The following is a 24886-nucleotide window of genomic DNA, read 5'->3' as shown; positions in this document are numbered from 1 at the left end:
CCCTTGCCTAAGAATTGTATCTTAAAGATCAGTGAATACACCTCAAGGGTTTCAGAGTCCAGAGCCCACTGTGGAATTCAGAAGCCCTATCCTTTCACAGTCATTCACTCAAGTATTTCATTTACTCATTAATTCCCAAGTGCCTCACATTGTGCCAGGTGCTGTAGGAGTTTACAGGTGAAACACAAGCCATGGTTTATATATAGGTCACTTGCCTGGGGTCACACTGAGGCTGGATTCTAACTCTTGATCACTCCAGGTCCAGTACTCTGCTGTCGTTCAGTTTTTTCAGTCATGTCCCACTCTTTGGGACCCCATCTGGTTTCCAGGGCAAAGATACTGAAATGGTTTGCCATTTCTCTCTCTAATGTGCTCTATCCACTGGTATTTTCAAAATGATATAAAAATTGCTGGTGATTATATAGCTCCTTCTATAGGTTATCCATTTGGGGCTCACAATAACCCTCTAAGACAGGTGCTATTATTATCAAATTTTACAAATGAGAAAACTGGGCTAAGGAGAGGTTGAGTCATTTGCCAAGGGTCTCAGATCCTGGAAGAGGCTGAGGCAGGATTTTGAAGCCCCAGGTCTCCCCACTGCACCATCTAGCAGCAACTCACCTAAAAGCCAATTTGATGAAGAAATCTAATGCTTGTTCTGAGAGGATAAAAAGATAAATGGTAGGTGTTTTTACATCAGTGCTAGCTACGGTGGGATGAGGAAGGTAATAGATGGGAGGGATGAAGCTGCCTTTTGAAGACAACTTATAAAATACATGAGGTCTACTAAGAAAAGACAAAAACTCAGAAAGACAAGATTGGAACATCACTGTACATGTCATTGCCAAGAGCATGGAAGCTCCTGGAGGGCTGGGACTGTTTCATTTTGTCTTTCTTTTATGCCTAGTGCCTAGCCCAGTGTTGGGCGTGCAGTAAACATTTAATAAATACTTACTGAATTGAATGTCCTGCCTCACCTCATCTCCCAACAGACTAAGATTTATGAACGTTTTACCTAAACTTTGCATCTCCCCTAGAATTGACTGTAACGTTCTGCTCACAGTAATAAATAACATTAAAAAATAATAAAAATTGTTTATTGAGTTGAACTAAAGTACAAATCTGGCCTCAGACACTTACTAGCTGTGTGACCCTAGGCCAGTTATTTAACCCTGTTTGCCTCAGTTTCCTCATCTTCCACCCTGGAGAAGGAAATGGCAAACCGCTCCTGCATCTTTGCCAAGAAAACCTCAAATGAGGTCACAAAAAGTCATACCTGCCTGAAAAATGACTAAACAACAAAAAAGTAAAAATCATGAAGGGATGGAACAAACACAGACTGGTCCCCTATAGCAGAGGAGCCCAATCTTTTGACCCCTGAATGAGGAAGCTTAGGGCAAATAAAATGAAGTACTAAGAAGACAGAATAGATCAGAGGACATGAGTTCATATCTCAGGTTTGCTGCTTTCCACCTGTGTGATCCCAAACTAATCGCTTCTCTCTGGGACTCAGTATCCTCCTTTTAAAAATGAGGAGATTGGCCCTTTGACCCAGCAATAGCACTTCTAGAGCTGTATCCCAAAGAGATCATACAAATGGGAAAAGGACCCACATGTACAAAAATATTTATTGCAGCTTTTTGTGTTGACAAAGAATTGGAAATTGAGGGAATGCCCATCAATTGAGGAATGGCTGAACAAGTTGTGGTATATGAATATAATGGAATACTATTGTGCTATTAGAAATGATGAGCAAGTGGACTTCAGAAAAACCTGGAAAGACTTGTATGGACCGATGCTGAGTGAAGTGAGCAGAACCAGGAGAATGTTATACACAGTGACAGCCATGTTGTGTGATGACTAACATCGATAGACTTAGCCCTTCTCAGCAATGCAAGGATGTAAGACATCTCCAGAGGCCTCATGATAGAAATGTTATCCACATCCAAAGAAAGAACTATGGAGTTTGAATGCAAATAGAAGCACACTATTTGCTATTTTTTTCCTTCTGTTTTGTATTGTTTTCTCTTTCTTGTGCTTCCTCCTATTGGTTCTAATTCTTCCTTACAACATCACTAACATGAAAATATGCTTAATAGGAATGTATAGGTATAGGCTTATCAGATTGTGTGCCATCTTGGGGAGAGGTAGGAAAATGTAAAACTCAAAATCTTATGGAAGTGATTGTTGATAATTCAAAATAAATTAATAAAAAAGTGAGGAGATTGGGACTAGATGAGAAGTTAACCTTTTATTAACCTCTTTTGTATCATGGAACCCTTTGGCATTCAGGTGCTCCCTATGAATCTCTTCTCTGAATCATGTTCATAAATGCATAGAATTACATAAGCTTACAAAGAAAACCAATTCTATTGAAATACAGTTATCAAAATATGAAGCAAAAAAAATTTAAAGACAGGTTGAAGAATTTCTGGACTAGATGATCTCAGTTTTAAATCCTGTAATCCTACAGACTTTAAACAGAAGCTAGTAAATTTAGGTTTATTCCCAGAGTCAGAAGTTGAAACACATTCCTGGTGAAAGATTCATAATAGATTAGCTGAAACTCAAAAGTCTGGGCAACATCCCTAACCCATTAAGAGTGACATATAGGAATATATCCTTCAATTTAATGCAATGCAATCTGTTTCAGTTCAACCCATGGGCATTTATTAAGTGCCTGCTGTGTTACAGACACTGTTAGACACCAGAGATACAAAGAAAGACAAAAAAAGAAACTGTTGCTGGTCTCAAGGAGCTTCCTGAAAGACCCACACTCTCAGATAAGTAAACACGAAATACATCTGAAATACAAAGTCATTTAGGAGGACCAGGAGGGGGAGATAACAACCGACAGGGATCAGCAAAGGACCAAGGGAGGAGGCCACAGAAGAGGCAGCCTTGGGAAGGAGGTGACCGATGAGGCAGGGGCACACTGCAGGGATGGGGGATGCTGCCTTCCCAGAAATGGTCCTTGAGCCCACTGCCAAAGACATAACACTGGGATGAAAGAGCTGCAGATCTGGCTCCACGTGGTAACTCTGCTTTTGTCAGTTTCTTGTTTATTTCTTTACCCAGGGCTTTTCTCTAAGAGCTTGCAGTGAGAATAAGACTCTTCTGTGCTTCTGAACAGGCCTGTCTTATAGTGGGAGTTACCCTGAAACCAAAATAATAATATATCCTATGGCTAAAAGTTTAAAGGAAAAAGACCAAAACCTGGGCCTTTTGATATTTACCTAAGGAGCTAAGCCTTTGCAGAGTTAAGGACCAAAAATCAATGCCACTGCAAAGCTTCAGTCAGACACCAGATGGCGCCGAGACTTTGTGGTCTCACTTTGACCTTCACTTCCGTCCAAGGTCATAGTCAGGGGCTCTTAGAATTCAGGCCTTGTGACATCTAGTGCAGTGCTTCTCAAAGTTTTTGGTCTCAAGACCCTTTTGCACTATTTAAAAAAAATTACTGAGAACCCTTCCCAAGAGGTTTTGTTTATGTGGGTCAACTCTACCCACATTTGCCACATTAGAAATTGAAACATCTTAGTAGTATGACAAAAGCAGTTTTGACCTTGAGGATTCCCAGGATCACACTTTGAGAGTTGCTGTTCTAGTCCAATTCTTCACACTTTTACAGATAAGGAAAATGGGGTCTTTTCGGGGGAAATGACATGCCCAAAGTCACACAGCCTCTAAGTGGGACTTAAACCCAGAGTCCCAGGAAGGCAATGTGGTACAATGGATTTGGGTTCAAATTCCCATCTCTACCACTTACTGCCCGTGTGACCTCAGGAGAATGACTTAACCTCTCAGTCCTAGTTTTCTCAGGACTTATTTTTCCTCATTTTCTTCATGTTACAAGTACTTTACATTATAGAAGTACTTTCTATCTCTAGAGCTATGAACCTATGACTTCAGATTTGGATTTTTTTTTAAATGATTTGAAAATATATCATCAAAAAAAGTTAAGGAATACTACTGCTTATGAAATACTATTGGGGGATGATTTCTAAATGGTTCCAAGATCACATGTGTAATGAGTAGCAAAGCCCATTTGAACTAAGGTCTTCAGACTAAGTCCAATGCTTTGTTCCCCATGGTAGGCTGTTCCAGGTCAGGGCGTGTAGGGTGGAGCAGGGACTGGCAGAATCTGGGCCAAGCAAACCGGAACCAGGCAAGCAGAAGCCTGAAGGCAACCCTGCTAATGCTAAAACAATAGGCAAGAATGGTATCTATTGTTCCGTGTTCTAGCTTCTGGGAAGGGCTGTCATCTGGTAGGTTCTGAGAGTTCAGCCAGACCTGATGCACTACATGTCTCCTGGGGATTCATGATCTTCAGCTGGTCTCTCAGGCTGCAAGGAATGGGAGGCAACCAGGGTCACCTCCAGCTATCACAGGGAGTTGTCTCCTGCTGGCACTGAGATGCAAAACATGAGTCCAGTTTAAAATGGAAGCTGAGAACTTAGTCTAAGGAGAAGAGGATGGTTGTTAGATCTGGAAGGCATGATGAGGGTTAGGAAGGGCATTGATAGACTGGAGAACCCCTCGGAGAAGACAATCAGGATGGCCTAGATCTCATCTAGGGCCTGTATCAAGGCTGCAAACTTCTACAGATGCAATGGGGCTTGCCTGGGTGCCTGGGGTAAGTGGGACAATGTAACTATTTCCATGATTGGACATCTGCTCACTGATAACAGTAGCCTAGGATGAGTATGATGGTGGAATTACACTGGCTGAAGAAAAGGGCCCAGCCCCATCTATTGAGGGTTGAATTTCCAAAGCATGTTGGAAGTGCTTGCCCCTGATTTTAAGTTTTACTGAACTGTTTGGGAGTAATGTGATGGTTCCATGTATCATATGCTAACTTCATAGATAACAGCTCATCCTAGATGTACAGCATTTCTCAGCTATGGATAATTTCTATAGAAAACATGAATAGGGCCAAAGAACCTTGAGGGAGGGATCAATGCAGGGAGGAGAGTTCCCACTGGCACAGATGATAAAGGGATCTTGTGAGTACATAAGGACAGGTCATGGTGAACCTACTGTTTCATTCAATTCCCTGAAAGCCTTCTGAGAAGCAGTGGTCCAAGAACATATCTTGATATTTCCAGGAAATATCAAAGGGTCTTTGGGGTTGTAGGCGCCCTCTACTATATCAGATGCATTTGAACTCACTCCCACAGACTGTCATATGTTCCAGGAACCCCACCTCTCACCTAACCTTTCATCTCTCCTGTGTTGCAAATTAGTCATAGTGCCTGTTCACCCAGCTGCTGCCATGAATTGCTAATCATCATTCTTGCCCCACCACTACTCTAAAGAATCAATCAGGCCAATCTCTTGATTTCAGCATTTGGTGGAGGAGGCATGGCTGGGCAAACCAGCCCTTGGGTGTGGAAGATGGAGGAGGGGAGGAGGATAGAAGGAGAAATTAAGTTGTCCTGAAAGTCTGTGAGCAGAGAAAAGTGACTCTAGGGAAATTGAGGGAGTTTAGGAGAAGTTGGCGGAGCATCTGGGCCCAGATTCTTGGATCTGTCACCCTTGAGGGTGACTGTGTGAATCTCCAGAAGGCTGGGTTTGGTTCCTGAGTAAACCCGGAACTAGGGAGTATGAGTAAACTGAGAATTTTGGCCAGCAAAGAGATGGGGACTCTTAGCCTGTGTGGCAAGCAGATGATGAAGGTACACTGAGTCCTAGAATCCTCTTGATTGAGCAATCCCAGAGTCTGGGGCCAATGATGAAAGAACCTGGACAAACATCACACCTGAGAGGCATGGTTCTGAGCCCTCAGTAGCCCTACCACAGAGAGAGTGCCTGGCTGGGGGAAGGGGAGATGTGCAAGGAGACCTGGAGCTTGGAAACTCGGAGATCCTCCACTCAAGGGGTTCTTGACCTTTTTGGAGTGTGTCCTGTTCCCCTTGGACTTGGTGAAGTCCATGGACCCTTTCTAGGAATCATGGTTTTAAATACATGAACTATATCGCAAGGCAGGTATCAAAAATGCCCCATCAGCAAAATGAAAGGGTTAGACCAGCTGGCCTCTTGGATCCTTTCCAGCTCTGAGCCCTCTTTTATATGGCAGCCTTTCAAATCCTTTCAGTAACTAGCATGCTTCCTCCAAAATGGGGGCAACTGAAACTGGCGCCCTGGCCTCCCCCAGTAAGGCTATCACTGAGAGCAGAACTCACAAGTATTAAGGTCAAGCCTTCATTCCAAATGGGTACAAGATGCTCACCTCCCTCATTCACCAGAGCACCTCCTGGGAGCCCTTGCCAATGAGAGCCGGAGCCAGACCTGCAGCCAGGCAGGCACTGTGTTAGTCAGGGTGACTCTGCCCTAGCTCAAAGCCTCATCTTCCACTTTGTAATGTGGCCCCACCCCTGCCACAGGGTGATATCCTGGGGCTGTACTTCTGCCAAATGCTGTGGGAGGGTTCCCCCGGTGGCCAGTGCCCCCAAGAGTCAGGGATAGGGGATTCACCAGGACCTGGACAGGATGATACTGGTCCATTAGGTCTTCAGCCCTGGGTGGGACCTGGGCTGGATCCAGGAGGCTGAGTGAACCCTTCCCTACTTGGAAAGCCCAGTGAATATGAGGCAATCCCAGCAGAGGCAGAGGCCAGGAATGTGGCGGAACAAGACACCGCCAGGAGCCAGGCAGACATGGCAAGGCGTTGGAAAGGACCAGAGGCGGTGTCACTGATGGAAGCCAAACCAGAAATTCCCAAGGAAGTCAGGGAGGGGCCAGTGGCGGGATACAGTGTGAGTTTCAGGATTCCAGGCTTCGAAAGTACTAGGTAACACAAGAGAAGTTAAGCCAGACAAAAGGAATGTGCTTATTAATCTGCCTTCCTCATAGCAGACTCCAGACTGGCCCCAGGAACTAGCAGAGAGATCCCTGACCCATCATCCCAAGACTCCACAGCACTGGGATGTCTGCCCTCTCCCATCTGGGTGCAATCAGGCAGCTCACCAGCCATGCCCAGAAGGCACGTTTCCATTTCCAGCTCCTTCTTCAAAGACCAGCTAAGGCTGTCTTACCCTCTTCCCAGAATCCTTCCTCGATCCTCCCAGATTAAAGAGATGTCTGCACCTTCATATCCTTACTAGCATTTTGTCTGGACCCCTCCCCACTTTGTCCTTCTAGCATTACAGCTGGATCGCACTCCTCTGTATTCATGTCTCCATGTCTTTCCACCACCAGCAGGTTATAATACAGAGTCTGTATCATTTCTCATCTTTGTATCTGTCCCCAGCCCACTTCACTTGGACATAGAAGATGCTTAATAAGATGTTTAAAGAAACAGCATGGCATACCATAGTGGGGAAAGAAAGTTGTCTTTACTTTTCAGGAGAGTTCCATAGGTACAATATGTTATGACTTCATGTTTTAAGAAGAGCAGGGGATCAGAGATTTAGAGCTGGAAGAACATTAGAGGCCATTGAATCCAATCTACTCATCTTACAGATGAGGAAACTGAGGCACAGAGACATGAAAGGACTTCCCTAGGGTTACACAGGTAGTAAATATCTAAGGCAGGATTTGAGCCCAGGTCCCTCAGACTCCAGTACAAAGCCCTATCTACCACATCAAGCTACTTCAGGTTTAAGTCCTATAAGTAACCCAAGATATGTCATTTAACCTCTCAGTATAATATATAGGGAACTGATCCAAATTTACAAAAAGAGAAGCCATTCCCCAGTTGATCAATGGTCAAAGGATCTGATAAGGCAGTTTTCAGAGAAAGAAATCTAAGCTATCAATAGGCATTTTTTTAACTGTTCTAAATCACAAATCATTTAAAGAAAGAAAGAAATAACTCAGTGTCCCAAGGCAACGCTTTATGAACAGAGGTTACAGGGTAAGACCTGAAGTGAAAATGTAGGTGGTGATGGTTTGATAAGTAAAATGACAATGATCAATGGACATCAGTTCGAAAATTCTAAACAGTCAAGGGAGTTTTGCCAAGTTTCTCTGTTCTCCTTTACCTCAAAGCCCAAAATGCCAAACTCCCAGGTAACTGATTCCTTCAATAAACATTTATTGGGACCTGTGATGTAAGGGAAAGGACACTGAACATGAAATCAGAAAACACAGGTTTGAATCTCATAAAAAAAAGTAAATAAAATTTCACAATGTGGGGGGGAGGACAATGAGGTCACAGACAAAAAAGCAAAGACTCAATGTACCCTTTACAAAATACCCAGGGTAGCAGTCTTTGGGAGAGTAAAGATGCCCATTGCTAAGGAATAGCTGAAAAGAACAAACAAAGAAAAGAAAAAACCCCATGGGATATGAATGGAACACGGTAAGAAATGAGGCCAATGAAGGATTGGAGAAACCTGAGGAAGATTGGTGTGACTTGGTACAGAATGAAATAAAGAGAACCCAAAGTACCATGTAAATAAAGACAACAACATCAAGGAAAGATTCACAAAAAGAAGCCAGACTCCGAGCAACTGAAAAGCCAATAATGGTGCTGAAGAACAGATGAGGAAGTACACCTCTCCCCTCTTGAGCAAGAGGTGGGAGACTATCAGAACAGAGTGTTGTATGCATCCTCACACATGACCATGATATGCAGTATTTTTGCTTAACTGTTTTCTTTGTTATTAGGGAGGATCCAATTTTGGGAGTGGGGAAAGGAAAGGGTATTCCTTGAAATGACCATACTATAAAAGCAAAAGCCATCAAGACAAATTATTTTTAGCAATAATGATATTAAATGCGGGGGTAGGATGAGGGCACATTCATTTAACAATCTGACAAACGTTTATTAAACACATTTGTTCAAATAAGTTCTCCCTAGCTTTCTTGGGGCAACTAGGTGATACGTTGGACCTAGCTTCAGACACTTATTAGCTGTGTGACTCAGTTGCCTCAGCTGTAATGGGGATAATAACAGTACCTACCTCCCAGGGTTGTTGTGAAGATCAAACAAGAGAATGTTTGTAAAGCTCTTGGCACAGTAGGTGCTATATAAATGCTTATTCCCTTCCTTACTCCTCATAGTGTTTAATCATGGCCTGTGGAGAGCAAGCCCTAGTAGGGCCTTTGAACTGTCACCTGAGAAACCAGGTGATGATGTGTTTGGGGGGAAGGTGGCACCAACAGTCAGGATGCCTGAAGGGACCACCACCCTGATGAAATCATGACCCGCAGACTAGGGAAGGAAAAGTAGATTCAAGAGGCTCATTCTGCATGTACCTGACATTGAATCTTAGAGCTCGGGCAGGGACCTCAGAGCCCATCCAGGCAAACCCCACCCCAGATTACAGGTGGGGAAACTGAGGCCTACAGAGGTTAAGTGACTTGCCCAAGGTCACACAAGCTGGCAGTCCTGGAGCTGGACTGAGATCCTCAGACTACAAGTCCAGGGTTCATTTCACTGTACCTTGCTGTCTTAATTTCCTTGCAGGTACATTTTGTATTTACTTCTATGTAAATATGGTAGCACCATAGTGCACAGAGTACCAGGCCTAGAGACAAAAAGACTCATCTTCATGGTTCAAATCTAGCCTCTAACATTGGCTAGCTGTGTGGCCCTGGGTGAGTCCTTTAACCCTGTCTGCCTCAGTTTTCTCATCTGTCAAATGAGCTAGAGAAGGAAATGGCAAAACCACTCCAGTACCTCTACCAAGAAAACCCCAAATGGGGTCACGGACAGTTGGACACTCCTGAAGACAACTCAACAACAGCTTCCTTGAAGGCAGGGACTGTGGAGTTTTTATCTTTCCATCCTAAGAGTCCAGCACAGTGCGTGGCAGGTGGGGCTAAGAGACGCTGGCTGATTACTATTTCATTTCAATTGTGTAACCCCATAAAATTGGATAATATCAAAGCAGGGGTTCTTAGCCTTTCTGTGTGTCCCAGACCCTTTGGGCAATCTGGGAAAGCCTAGGGCTCCCTTTGCAGAATGATGTTTTTAACTGTATAAATAAATAGGATTACAAAGGATACTGATTATATTCAAAAATATTTATCAAATTTGTAAGTTCATGGAGCCCAGAGCTGTATCAGAGTAAGAAAAGTAAATGATTTTATTTTCCAGCAAATGAACTGCACCTTGGAAGCTAGATGTCTTTTCTTTGGAGTGTTGGCTCTTGGCATGTAGCTCCTGCATGCTGCATGACAGTCACGCCTTACTGCATAAAGACATTTGTCCTCCACAACTGGGCAGGGGGGCGGAGACCAGCATGGGGAGCTGGAGGCCCTCTGGCATCCATCCGACTTTCTGAATACCTGTTTCCTTTGCTCATGGGGCCCTCACACATTACTTTCCCCATGCCCTGCGGTTTTTTTGAATGGAGTCCATTGTTGCATAGGATAATCTTCCAGGGAGAAACCTGTGAACTCCATAAAGTCTCCTGTTCCCAGGGCTTAGAACAATAATGCCCACAGCTCTTTTAACCAAGCAACTTAAATTCACAATGTATTTCTTCTTCCGACACCCACCGCAAGGTAGGTAATATGTATGCTGCATTGTTATAATCATTTTCCAGATAAGGAAACTCAGCTAGGTTTGCTCCTGTCTCCCTGCTAGGAGAATACTGAAGCACAGTCTCAGCTGCCAGTCTATTGCTTCTACCATGTCACGCGGCCTCCCATACTCTGCTGGTTTATCAGCTCACTGGCCCTCCTCCCACCCCTTCCCATACTTCCCTACCACCTGTCATCCCTGAATGGGAGCCATCAACTGCTAGAGCCAACAGAAGGGGTGGGGGCGGGGGGCTGAAGCAACGGATGAAAGTTGCACAGAGACACGCTTTGTAAGAAAACACTTTTTAATCCTTAGAACTTTTTAAAAACAGAATGGGTTGCCTGGAGAAGAAGTAAGATCCCTCTCAGGCCTTTGGATAACCACTTAATAGGAAGGATGTAGAAGGGATTTCTATCTAGATAGTAAGCCCACAAGCATTTATTAAGCACTTACTGTATGCCAGATGATGTACTAAGGTAAAGATTGATTTTAATGACATCAGAGCTCACTTCCAAATTCAAGATATCATGATTACATGATAACATTGTACCCATTTTGCCAAAATACAAGATAATTTTGCCCTTAATGTACTGGGGAGAGGATGGGAAGACTGGGGTACAGTGCAGAAAAGAGCTGAATTTAGGGTTGGAAAAGCCAGGTTCAGATCCAAGCCTTGCTAATCACAGAATCATAGACCTCGGCATCTTAGTCAACTCCCTCATTTTACAGGTGACTAAAGTGAAGCAGAGGAAGGATGAATAATTTGCCCAAGATCACCCAATTAGGATGATGAGTCATAGATGTGGAGGTAGAAGGGAGCTCAGAGGGCATCTTAGCCAACCTCCTCATTTTACAGATGAACAAACAGGGAGGCTGAGTAACTTTCCCTTGTTTACACAGGTTTGATATTGTTGAGTCATTCCAATAACGTCAACTCTTCCTGATCCAGCTTTGGGGCCTTCTTGGCAAAGATACTGGAGTGGTTTGCCATTTCCTTCTCCAGATCATTTTACAGATGAGGAAACTGAGGCAAACAGGGTGAAGTGACTTGCCCAGGGTTACACAGCTAGTAAGTGTCTGAGGCCACATTTGAACTCAGGAAGATGAGTCTTATCTATATGATGGGGTTGGAGCCGAGTCTCTCTGTGGTCCCTTCCAGTCTAAATCTATGATCCTTTAATTATTGTCATTGTTAAGATAATGACAATAATAATTGTAGAGCACTTAGCACAGTGCCTGACACACAGTAAGTGCTACATAAATGCCAGTTATTATTATTAGTACTTTTATTGCTCAATTGATTTTCTTTTTTCCTATTTTTCCTCATTTAATTTTCTTCAGGATTCTATCTCTCTGATGGTGAAGCTATAAGGCTAACACCTTGGCATACTGAAATTGGTGGAAGAGAATCAAATTTCCTTTATCCCACATAAAACCTGTTTTGGCAAATATATTTAAATGTTCTGGATGAAGCAGTTCCTTGTTTATAAAGTCTTGCAGCCTACTCACTCTCCATGGTCCTCTGAGAAATACTAATTTTCAATTTTTAGGAAGCAAAGAAAAGGACATAAGCATTTATTATGCACTTACTATGTGCCAGGCACTATGCTAAGCACTTTTTAAATATTATCTCATTTGATCCTCAAAACAGTGTTTGGTGATAGGTGCTGTTATGATCCCCATTTTACAGCTGAGGAAACTGAGGCAGAGTGCAGTTAAGTGATTTGCCCAGAGTCTAGTTACAACCTAGTAAGTGAGCTCAGGTCTTCCTGACTCCAGATCCAGCACTCTAGCCACTGTACCATGTAGCTGTCTCTAATCCTTAGGAGACAGTAGAGTTCAACATCTCATAGCCATGCTCTAATGCCAGTCAGATAGCAGCATTTTAAAAATGAGCCTTTACCAAGAAGAAGCATAGTAAAGGATGTCATCAGGGAGGCTTGTCATGTGTTGGGGAGAAGGGATAATCACTAGCTGTGGGCACCAGTGATATCCACACAATGTCAGGAAGAATCACAAAAGGCTTCCAGCACATTGGACGAATCTCTAGCGGTGAACTACGATAGGACACAGTCAAGAGTCAAGCAGGAATGGGTTGGGGTATGCACTCTTGGAGGGAATACCCACATTCATGAGATCCTGGATACAGGGACCTTGCTGGGTACAACATGAAAATAATTTAATTCTCCAAAAGGAGAAGACTATGGACGATAGATAAGAGTATGAAGTCACGCTACTAACAAGATAAATGGCGGTCAATCTTCCACATTTATTTCTCACACACTGATATTACAGTGGTGTTTGAATATACTCACTATGATATTAAACATGACTACCTTGTTACTGTAGGGTAGAGTTCTGAGGTATAGATGTAGACCGTGTTGAAGGTAGCACTCAAGGCCAGCAGCATGGGATTCCAAAACAAACCTATGGAAAGATTAAAGGAAGGATGATTTTTATCAGGATGGAAATGGGAGGTGCTTGAACTGGAGAGCACAATTGGACTGAAGTGGTTGTTCTCAGGAAAGCCAGCTCCAGTCATTCTGATTACTCAATGTTAACCCCTTGGGCCCATTGGGCCAAGGCTACAATTTGCCCAAGATCACCCAATTAGGATAATAAGTCATAGATGTGGAGGTAGAAGGGCTTGATTTATTGTTTTGTTGATTGTCTAGTCTTAAGAAAGTGTGACCTTGGGCCAGTCACTTAACCTCTGTTTGCTTTAATCCACTAGGAGAAGGAAATGGCACACCACTCCAGTATCTTTGCCAAGAAAACCTCACAGACGGTATAGCCCATAGGTCACAAAGAGTAGGATACAACTGAATAACTGAACAACTTCCCTGACTCCAAATTCCATCCTCTATCCACTGTGCCACCTAGCTGCCCAGAGTTTATTTTGACGGAAGGAGTAAGCAGATCCATGAAGCTGCCAGGTCTTTGTATTACTCACTATATGCCTTCCAGGGCTGGACCACCACTAAAAGCTAACAGTTACTGAGCACTTTAAAGTTTGCAAAGCTCTTTTCAACAGACAACTGATAGCTAATCTCTTGGGAGACACAACCTATCAATGTTTATTGTGATATGATATTACATCATCCCTCTATCTCAATGTCTTTTAATGTGGGTATGGGTCAATAATGTTACCACTCCCTCTGTGGAGATCTAGAGGTTTAGTATTGCTGGGACCCTGAAATCACAACACGCAGGTCCTGTCTGAATGAATTCGACCCAAGACTTCTTTCAGTCAAAGACACTGTTTATTAAGGATCCGCCATACCCATAAAATGGAAGAAGACCTATGGGGAGACTGGCAGCATTTCAGACATCTCCTTGAGGATAAATCTGTGGAAGAGTAGCGGCAAGAGTGGCAAAAGGTGAGATGAGTAGATGGGTCATAATTAAGGAGGCCAGCTTCTTTACCTTGAGCAATATGTGCTGAACCTGGGTGATGCTTCCAGGCAAAGGTTGTCCTGGGGCCCAAGGCCATTGCCAGGGGGACTCATGCCTTAGCTGCAGACTCTTAAGGAATCTGAACATTTGTGAGCTATTGGCTAGGTTCTTAAGGAATCTGAGCAGTAGCTGGATTTTAAAAATCTGAGTACCTTAAAGGAGACAAGATGGACCTTATATACAGAAAGACTGTGGGAGGGATCTAGTAGTGGTCAAGTAGTTTGAGGTGACTAGAGGAGGGGTCTAAGGAAGATCTGCATGGGAGTGGCCAGTAAACTGAGGTAAACAGAACTCCTGGGACCTGGACCACTGGCCAAGGGAGATTGGAGAGGAGATAGGATTAAGGGTGGGAAGTAGCCTGGGGCCATCTGGAGGTAATAGACAATGGAGGGCTAGCTAACAGAATTGGGAGGTTGGGTTTATGTGCAAAGAAAGGCCAGTTCATAGGAATATAGCCTCAGATGAAAGCCAAAGACTTCCTAGATCAAGTGGGAGAATTTAAGGAGAATTCCTTAGACAAATAGGACCCAAATTCTTTTTGGAGTAAGGGGCAAAGGTCTCTGCTTGGGCCCATACCCCATCACCTCCAACAGTACAAATTACGATCCATCTACTCATCTCACCTTTTGCCACTCTTGCCGATACTCTTCCACAGATTTATCCTCAAGGAGATGTCTGAAATGCTGCCAGTCTCCCCATAGGTCTTCTTCCATTTTGTGGGTATAAGTGATGGACACATTTCCTCCTTGATACCTCTTAGTGATGGGGTTGGGATCCAGGCCCCAGAAAGGAAGAACGCTGGACTTTCCCACATGGCCAAATCTCTGGTGTTTGCCTGAGGCTATAATCCCATCAACTGGCCTTTCATTGTGGCTACAGCCAATCTCCTCTCCATTGTCTTACCTCCCTATGGCCCCTGGCCATTTCCTACCTTTAATCCTAGCTAAACTCCATTCTCCCTTGGCTACTAGGTCCACAGCCCAGGAGTTCTGTTCACTCCAGTTTTACGGCCACTCCTAGGTCCTTCCCAAAGTCTTTCTGCATATAAGGTTCACCCTGATTCCATTAAGATGCTTAGATTCTTATAATCTAGCCAATACCTCACAGACTTTCAGACTTCTTAAGAGTCTGCCCAATATGATGGATGTTCTAATAAACCTGGTCTTTGGCTGAGAGAAGGCTTGGGTCAAATTCTTTTGGACAGGATCCGCATGTTGCAATATTGGGGTCCCAGCACCCCTGAACCACATCATTAGGATACTTCTCAATGTAAGCCATCATTGAAAATATGTTGGATCCTGCTTGTGCCACCACACGTCTCTTTATTGTTCTCTCCTTTGGATTCCTTGGAGCCTCAGGTGCTCCAAGATCCTTAATCATACATCTCCTGGAGACCTGCCATTTCTAAAAGACAGCTCTGTATACTGGTGGATAGCTTAGGATCCTTAAAAGTACTGCAGTTTCCCAAATGCAGATAGTGTAATTCAATGACATCATTTAATCTACATTTATTCAGCTCCTGTTATGTGAACAGCCCTGTAATTAGCACTGTGGATGTCATGTTAGAAATATCTAACCCACAACCTACTCTTTATGAGCTTACAATAAAATGGGGGAAGCCAAGAATCAGACCTTCAACAATGCTGTAGGGTTTTAAGACTCACTGATTTAAAGCTGGAAGAGGCATTGACGTCATCCATTCCAACCCCTTCACTTCATTAATAGGGAAGCTGAAGCTCAGAGAGGTAGGATGATTTACCCAAGGTCACACAGATAATGACTGTCAAAGCTTGGATTTGAACCTAGGCTCCAAATCTAGGACTCTTTCCATTCCCTTGGGAGCTTGTAAATTTCATGACATCTAGTACCATTCTTCGTGAAGATGCCAATGGCAATGAGGGGTCTCAAACCCCAAAGCCTAGAGCATCAAACCTAATTCCATGGAGGGAGATCATATCACAACATTTTGATATTTCAAGGATTTATGATTTCATAAGTATGGCTATTTCCCCCACTCATGCAGATTACAACCTGTTCCACAGCTCAGGAGAGGGTTTCAATGAGTTTGACTGGAAAAATGATGCAATTTAGGGGTGCAGGGGTCCTGGTGATGGGGTTGGGATCTAGGCCTCAGCCCACAAGGCCAAATCTCTGCTGTTTGCCTGAGGCTATAATCCCATCAACTGGCCTTTCATTAAGGCTACAGCCAATCTCCTTTCCATTGTCTTACCTCCCTATGGCCCCTGGCCATTTCCCACCCTTAATCCTAGCTAAACTCCATTCTCCTTTGGCCACTAGGTCCAGGTCCCAGGAGTTCTGTCTACCCCAGCTTGCTGGCCACTCCTAGGTCCCTCCCACAGTCTTTCTGTATATAAGGTCCACCTTGTCTCCATTAAGATACTTAGATTCTTATAATCTAGCCACTGCTTACCCATGTTCAGACTCCTTAAGAGTCTGCCCAATATGATGGATGTTCTAATAAACCTTATCTTTGGCTGAAAGAAGGCTTGGGTTGAATTCTTTCTGGCAGGACCCACATGTTGTGATATTGGGGTCCCAGCACCCCCAAAACTCTAAACTGCATCACTGGGACCCCAATATCACAACACGTGGGTCCTGCTGGAAAGAATTCGACCCACGCCTTCTCTCAGACAAAGACAAGGTTTATTAGAACATCCATCATATTGGGCAGACTCTTAAGGAGTCTGAAAGTCTGTGAGGTATTGGCCAGATTATAAGAATCTAAACCATGCCTAGATTTTAAGAATCTAAGCAGTGGCTAGATTATAAGAATCCCAGCATCTTAATGGAGACCAGATGGACCTTATATACAGAAAGCCTATGGGAGCAATCTAGGAGTGGCCAAGTAGTTTGGGGGGAAGGGAGGAGGGGCCTAAGGAGATCTGGATGGGAGGGGAAATGGCAAGGGGCCATAGGAGGTAAGAAAGTGGAGGGGAGATTGGGTATAGCCACAATGAAAGGCCAGTTGATAGGATTTTGGCCTCAGACAAATGCTAGAGATTTGGCCATGTGGGAAAGTCCAGGGTTTTTCCTTTCTGGGGCCCAGATCCCAACCCCATCAGAAATATCCATTCTCTGGTGGACAGTAGCCTTCTGTGTAGAACAAGGATAGGAGACAGGGTCTGGACCGATGGTTTCATTAATATAGGGGACCTTGGGATGAGGAAACTTTCTCTTCCAATGTGGCCATCACTTTCTCTTCAACTTGGAGATTTATGAAGTTCAGTGACTAAGGACCACAGCCAGAATATATCAGAGGCAGATCCGGACTCAGATTTTCCTGGTCCTTAGGTATATGCCATATTTTTTAAGACAGCCTCTACCTCCAATCACCAGCATTTATACTCTAAAATTAGGAGAGTTTGGGAGAAGTATAAGCAGATGAGCTATGCTCTGCCCTTGGATCACAGCAGAAAGGTTTCAATCATTTACTTGGAGCTCTGCTTGTGAAGATTTAGTGTTTCAGTCTTTTTTTTTTTTAAGAGAGAGAGAGGAGGAGGAAAGAAGAGAAAGTGCAAGACTCTTTACGCAAGGTGACATTGCCATGCTGGGTTCCCTTTCCAGTTTCAGTCTTCATCATTTTGGCCCTGGGGTAAGAAGCAAGTAGCTGTGGCAGCCACCAAGGGGATAAGGGTACTTTGTTCCTTGGTCAGACCTGTGGCAGTTACCACAATTTACTGCCAGCCAAAAGCTCTGGGAAACTTCCCAAGGGAGATGAGAGGGAGACAGATAAGAAGGAAGGGTGGAGATCGGCAGCTGGGCAAGAGTAAATGAGTGAGTGGTGATTCATTCTCCTCTCCTTCTGTCTCAGGCCATGGCAAGTAGCCAGTTGCTGCTTGCTACATATTTAATTTAAACTTTTGTCTGCCCTAGCAAATAAATATTGAATGAGTGAAGGACAAACCACATTCTACTTTGTGCAGACCCTGTTTCCTAAGGAAAACCTTTGCCTCTTGCTGTGAAAAGAACCAATGCCCTTAGATCTCCTAGAAGCCCAGTCATGGGTACAAAGGAGAAGCTTGGAGAGGGTGGGAGGAATCCTTCAGGGTGGAGAGGAAGAATTAGGAAAATATTTTTCTTGATTGTTTTTTTTTCTTCCAGGGGCAAGACTGAGATGAGATGTGAGGAGAAAGTATGTGGGTAAATACTCTACAAAAATGAAAATGATTTTAAATGAATGTTCTTTAATAATTAGACACAATTAACCATGGAAGGTGCTTCAAGGATCAACCAGTCACTCAGGGTTGGAAATCTTGGCAGTTGGAGGGCTTAATTCTATGCCACAACACTTATTAAGCCCAGTCTGTGTGTCCTGTACTGCTCTCAAAGAGCTTTCATTCTAGCATATAATTAGCAAAGACACAATAGATACAAATTTATATCATCAGCAAGTGGAGTGGTAGTAACTGAAGGAAGAAAGACATTGGGTACAAGTTGGTGTGGAAGTCATCTCCAAAGGAATACCCAGATGGGCGGGTCACTCCCATTTAACCAATGTCTGCTCTATCACCTATGGGCCCCACGAAAACTTTACACCAAGAGTTGGCCTTCATGAACATTGTTGAAAACCTTGAAAGCCTCCACATAATCATCATCATCATCATCATCACCATCATCATCATCATCACCATCATCATCACCATCATCATCATCATCATCATCATCATAATATACAAAGCTTAGGTAGCTAGATAGCACCATAGTGCCTAGAGCACCAAGTCTAGAGGCAGGAAGACCTGAATTCAAATGTGACATCAGACACTTACTAAGCTGTGTGATCCTGGACAAGTCACTTACCCCTATTTGCCTCACTTTCTTCATCTGTAAAATGAGCTGGAGAAGGAAATGACAATCCATGCCAGTATCTTTGCCAAGAAAACCCCGAAAGAGGTCACAAAGAATTGGACAAGACTGAAAACAACTGAATAACAACAACAACAAATTTACATAGCACTGCATGCAACGAGCACTGTGCTAAGCACATCACTTGATCCTCATAACAACCCTAAGAGGTAGGTATTACCATTGTCCCCATTTTGCAGTTGAGGAAACTGAAGTAAACAAAGGCTAAATGACTTGCCCAAGATTGCAAAACTCTTAAGTGTCTGGGGCTCAATTTGAATTCATGTCTCCCTGACTCCAGGTCCAGTGCTCTATCCACTATGGCATCTGGCCACCTCCTAAATGTTCTCCAAAAAAAGGCAAAAATAAGTAAAAATAAGAAAGACCAGAAGTCTGCCACCTTCTTAGCAATAGAGGACCAGCCCTTCTCATTCAGCTGAGCAGAACCACAAAGTCACTGCTGCCATTGCACCAAAACTTTTCCCCAGTGTACACCAACAGGTGGAGGCAAATCCTAGGGTGACCGCCATGTTAGTATTTTGCCTCTGGGTTGATTTTCAGGTTTCTTCACCCTTAAGCTTTCGTGGTGATAACCTTGGGGCCAAGAGTGGGGAGATCAGGAGGAAACCACTTCAAGATGGTGTGTTACGGATAGAAAAGTGACCAACAACCTCAATTTCTTCATCTGAAAAATGAGAAGAGTCACTGGAAGGCCACTAATGTCCCTTCTGGCTCTAGAAATATGATCTTATATCATCAGCTCCTTTAAGAGCATCCAGTCTCACGCAAGACACAGTAGTCAATGACTATAGTAATCTATTATTTGATAAACCCAAAGACCCCAGTTTCTGGGATAAGAACCCACTCTCTGAAAAAAGACTGCTGGGAAAACTGGAAAAGAACATGGCAGAAACTAGGTATAGACCCAAATCTCACACCATATACCAAAATAAAGTCAAAATGGGTTCAGGACTTAGATTAAAAAGGCTGATACCATAAGTAAACTGGGAGAACAAGGAATAGTTTACCTATCAGATCTATGGAGAACAGAAGAATTCATGACCAAACAGGAGATAGAGAACATTATGAAATGCAAACTGGATCATTTTGATTACATTAAATTGAAAAGTTTTTGCACAAAGCCAATGCAGCTAAGATTAGAAGGAAGGTAGAAAATTGGGAAAGAGTTTTTACAACTAGTCTCTCTGATAAAGGCCTCATTTCTAAAATATATAGAGAATTAAGACAAATTTATAAGAATACAAGCCATTCCCCAATTGATAAATGGTCAAAGGATATGAACAGACAGTTCTCAGATGAAGAAATTAAAGCCATCTATAGTCATATGAAAAAATGCTCTAAATCGTTATTGATTAGAGAAATGCAAATCAAAACAACTCTGAGGTACCACATCACACCTATCAGATTGGCCAACATGAGAAAACATGAAAATGATAAATGTTGGAGAAGATGTGGGAAAATTGGAACACTAATACATTGTTGGTGGAGTTGTGAAATGATCCAACCATTTTGGAGAACAATTTGGAACTATGCCCAAAGGGCTATAAAAATGTGCATACCCTTTGACCCAGCAATAGCACTTCTAGGGCTATATCCCAAAGAGATCAAACAAATGGGAAAAGGACCCAAATGTACAAAAATATTCATAGCAGCTCTTTTTGTGGTGGCAAAGAATTGGAAATTGAGAGGATGCCCATCAATTGGGGAATGGCTGAGCAAGTTGTGGTATATGAATGTAATGGAATACTATTGTGCTATAAGAAATGATGAGCAGGCTGACTTCAGAAAAACCTGGAAAGACTTGTATGGTCTGATGCTGAGTGAAGTGAGCAGAACCAAGAGAACTGTACACAGTAACAGCCATGTTGTGCAATGACTAATATTGATGGACTTAACCCTTCTCAGCAATACAAGGATCTAAGACGTCTCCAAAGGTCTCATGATGGAAAATGCTATCCACATCCAAGGAAAGAACTATGGAAGTCAAATCGCTATCACTTATTTTTACCTTCTGTTGAGTTTTGTTTCCTCTTTCTGATGGTTCCTCCTATTGGCTTTAATTTTTACTTACAACTTCACTCATGTGAAAATATGTTTAATAGGAATGTAAATGTATAGCCTATATCAGATTGTGCACCCTCTTGGGGAGGGTGGGCAGGAGGAAGGGGGAGAAAAATTTTCAACTCAAAAGCATATGGAAGTGATTGGTGATAAATCAAAATGAATTAATAAAATTAAAAAGAGCATCCTGTCTCTGCTCCAGCTAGCTCCTAGGTACTAGCACTAGCCCCGGGATCCTCATTACAGCCTTGCTTTCTTCAGTGTGTTTTATAAGATCAGTCAATCAGCAAGAGTGTATTAACTCTGCTAAACACCAGGCGCCGTGCGGGCACTGAGGATATAGAACAGAAGTGAAACGAGACCACCCCGCACCAGACCTCAAGAGCAGGACAGAACCCTGCAAGTCACCGACTTCAATGCCCTCGTTTTAGAGACTGACATTCAGAGGGCTTCATGGCCTTCCCAAGGTCACCCAGGTCATAAATGGCAGAACCAACATACTCCTACAGGGCCTCTGGCTCCTAGCCCAGCACATTTCATTACATGTGGGCTCCCCAACTCTGGCACACAAACACAGCCATATCACAAGATCAAGAAAATGGAAATTCACTTACGTTTGGCCAGTGAACAATATACTTATCAGGGTGTGGCTGAAAAGGGGGCTTTGCTTTTGTTTTTGAAGTCTTCCACACTGTAAAAACAAAAGTGATTTTCCAACTAAATGCTGTATTTCTGTACTGGAATAGATGGCCCTTGAGAGGAACACCGAATTCTGAATTGTTTACTCTGAACATTGGCTGCCACTTCTGTGGTCATGGGGCTACTTCTTACTAATGGGACATCCTCCAGTGACTTGGATGCTCAGAATGCCCATTTGGTTTTTGTGCCATGCCAGAGCTGGGCTGCTTAGAAATCAGGACTCCTCAGAAATGGGAATGACATTTAAAACTCCATGCCTTTAAAACTTCAGGAGTCCTTTCAGGTCAGTGTGAGTCATTCTTTTCTTTGTTTGAATTATTCTCATCCAATGTTCCTGGGAAGATTTTGGATTATTATTCTACCAAAGTATCTTTTTCTTCTTAGAAAAAGAAAAAAGCCAGCCTTGCAGCACAACAGAACAGCCAGGAGGTCAGCCGTACACGGAGCAAACATTATATCATGGAGGGAAATGAGTCACCAGGCATCGTGCTGAGGACTGAGTCATTTTCAGACTGACTCATATCTCTCTGGGCCAAGGAACAATTCTAGTCCTGGCCTGATGGAAAATGACTCACAGGTTACCTCAGCAAGGTCTCCTCACCATGAAATCAACTTAGAAGCAAAGTGGCTTTCCATATAGCTTGACAACTTTGTCTGAGCTCTTGTTCTCTGCTGGGAACAACTGAAACCTCAGTTTCTCTATGGGGCTTTGATTCAAGTTAACAAGCAATTTCAGGCACAGACTGAGTGCCAGGTAATTGTGTTAGGTATGGGGGCTACCAAGATTGAAAATAAAAAAAGCCAGAACAATCCCTGCCCTCTAAGAGCTTATACTACAAATCTGAGCTATAATGTACCTTAGAGATCATCTACTCTGGACCCATTCTACAAGTGAAGTTCCTGAAGCCCAAAGAGGGGAGATAACTTATCCAAGAACACAAAGGTAGTCAGTAGCAAAGTAGGAAGCAAACCCAGGGCCTTTGACTATAAATTCATCATTCTTCCACCATCATCCTGTTACCCTCATTATTTGGTTATTTTTCAGTCATCTCCAATTCTCTGTGATCCCATTTGGGGTTTACTTGTCAAAGATACTGGAGTGGTTTGCCATTTCCTTCTCCAGCTCATTTTGTAGATGAGGAAACTGAGGCAAACAGAGTTGCCTTGCCCAGGATTATACAGCTAATAAGTGTCTGGAGTCAGATTTGAACTCAGGCCTTCCCGACTCCAGGCCCAGCACTCTATGCACTATGGAGCCACCTAGCTGCTCCATCCTCATCACAGCAGGGCAAATGAACAAAATAGGTCTAGTATTAAATGTACACAATCTTTCATTTAACCTTCCACAGCCTCCATTTTCTCATCTGGAAAATGAAGACACCAACAGTACTCACCTCACAAGGTTACTGTGAGGATCCGATGAGATCGCGTGCTGCATTAATGTCATTTATCAGCTCCTAGTAGGTCTTTGCCTGTGGACAGATACTCAGTTAGCCACTTCTTGGCTGTCTCTGATCTTTGAAAGGCCTTAACAGTGGAAGTCAGTTCCCACAGACTGAGGGGGAATTGAGTGGCTGATCAAAGGGGGATTGCAGGGATCTCTCTGCTGGTGCAGGATTCTCTTGCTTTGCCCCTGCTTGGAACTGGGTCACGGTACTGTGTGGTGGTCTTGGGTGAGGAGAAGCACTGGCATGGTAGAGCTTGTAGTGACAGTGGAGAGAGGAAATCATCACAGTTCCAAGACAGAAAAGAGTGCTTGTGGTCACTCATAGACCAGAGCATAGGCCAGGAAAGGAGTAAACACCTCACCCCTTATCATACCACCTTGGAAGAACTGAGAATTTACAGGTCCCTAGAAGTATCTCTGAAAACAGCTGCACAAAACCCCCAAAGCTTGGGACAGTACATTCTCCACACTGGAAGCAGACTCCTACCTTAACAAAGAGTTTATAACTCAAGTAACTGACTGGGATCATGAGCAAGCAGCGCAAAAAGAGTCAGACCCTAGAATCTTTCTTTGGTAACAAAGAAGAGCAAAACATACAATCAGAAGAAGACAACAAAGTCAAAGCTCCTATATCCAAAGTCTCCAAGAAAATTGGTCCCAGGCCATGGAAGAGCTCAAAAAGAATTCTGAGAAGCAAGTAAGAGGAGTAGAGAAAAAACTGAGAGTGAGGCAAGAAAATCATGAAAAACAAGTCAACAGCTTGCTAAAGGAGACCCAAAAAAATACTGAAGAAAATTAACACCTTAAAAAATAGTCTAACCCAAATGGCAAAGGAGGTCCAGAAACCCAATGAGGAGAAGAATGCCCTAAAAAACAAAATTGGCCAAATGAAAAAGGAAGTCCCAAAGGTTACTGAAGAAAATACTTCCTTAAAAATTAGACTAGAGAAATTGGAAGCTAGTGACTTTATGAGAAATCAAGACACTGTAAAACAAATCCAAAAGAATGAAAAACTAGAAAATGATGTGAAATATCTCATTGGAAAAACAACTGACCTGGAAAATAGATCCAGGAGAGAGAATTTAAAAATTATTGGACTATTTGAAAGCCATGATCAAAAAAAAAAAGCCTAGACATCATCTTTCAAGAAATTATCAAGGAAAACTGCCCTGATATTCTAGAACCAGAGGGCAAAATAGAAATGAAAAGAATCCACAGATCACCTCCTGAAAGAGCTCCCCAAAGGAAAACTCCTAGGAATATTGTAGCCAAAGTCCAGAGTTACCAGGTGAAGGAGAAAATATTGCAAGCAGCCAGAAAGAAACAATTCAAGTATTGTGGAAATACAATCAGGATAATACAAGATTTAGCAGCTTCTACATTAAGGGATCAGAGGGCATGGAATATAATATTCTAGAGGGCAAAGGAGATAGGATTACAACCAAGAATCACCTACCCAGCAAAACTGAGTATAATCCTTCAGGGGAAAAAAATGGTCATTCAGTGAAATAGGGAACTTTCAAACATTCTTGATGAAAAAAACAGAGCTGAATAGAAAATTTGACTTTCAAATACAAGACTCAAGTGAAACATGAGGAGGTAAACAGGAAAGAGAAATCATAAGAGACTTATTAAGGTTGAACTGTTTACATTCCTGCATGGAAAGATGATATTTGTAACTCATGAGTCCTTTGTCACTATTGGGGTATGGGAGGGAAAAGAATTATATGGATAGATAGATAGAAAGATAGATAGATAGATAGATAGATAGATAGATAGATAGATAGATAGATAGATAGATAGACAGATAGATATAGATGGCACAGGGTGAGTTGAAGATGAAGTGGTGATATCTGGAAAAT

The 24886-nt window shown here is 43.0% G+C and overlaps 1 protein-coding gene across 1 annotated transcript in view; it reads right to left on the bottom strand.

The window, feature by feature from the left end:
• LOC110216433 (solute carrier family 22 member 15-like) overlaps positions 1–24886 on the bottom strand; it is a 132207-nt gene that overhangs the window by 39845 nt on the left and 67476 nt on the right. The window contains exons 9-10 of the mRNA XM_078151590.1: positions 12814–12904; positions 6029–6036 (exon numbers count right to left, since the gene is read on the bottom strand). Of these exons, the coding sequence (XP_078007716.1) occupies positions 6029–6036; positions 12814–12904 (99 nt within the window). The remainder of the gene's footprint in view (positions 1–6028; positions 6037–12813; positions 12905–24886) is intronic.

Source organism: Phascolarctos cinereus, unplaced genomic scaffold (genome assembly GCF_003287225.1).
Source record: "Phascolarctos cinereus isolate Bilbo 61053 unplaced genomic scaffold, phaCin_HiC Scaffold_3;HRSCAF=262, whole genome shotgun sequence".
In the NCBI taxonomy this organism is placed as follows: domain Eukaryota; kingdom Metazoa; phylum Chordata; class Mammalia; order Diprotodontia; family Phascolarctidae; genus Phascolarctos; species Phascolarctos cinereus.
The sequence above is the reverse complement of the archived record's forward strand: the minus strand, read 5'-3'. Positions and strand labels throughout refer to the sequence as shown.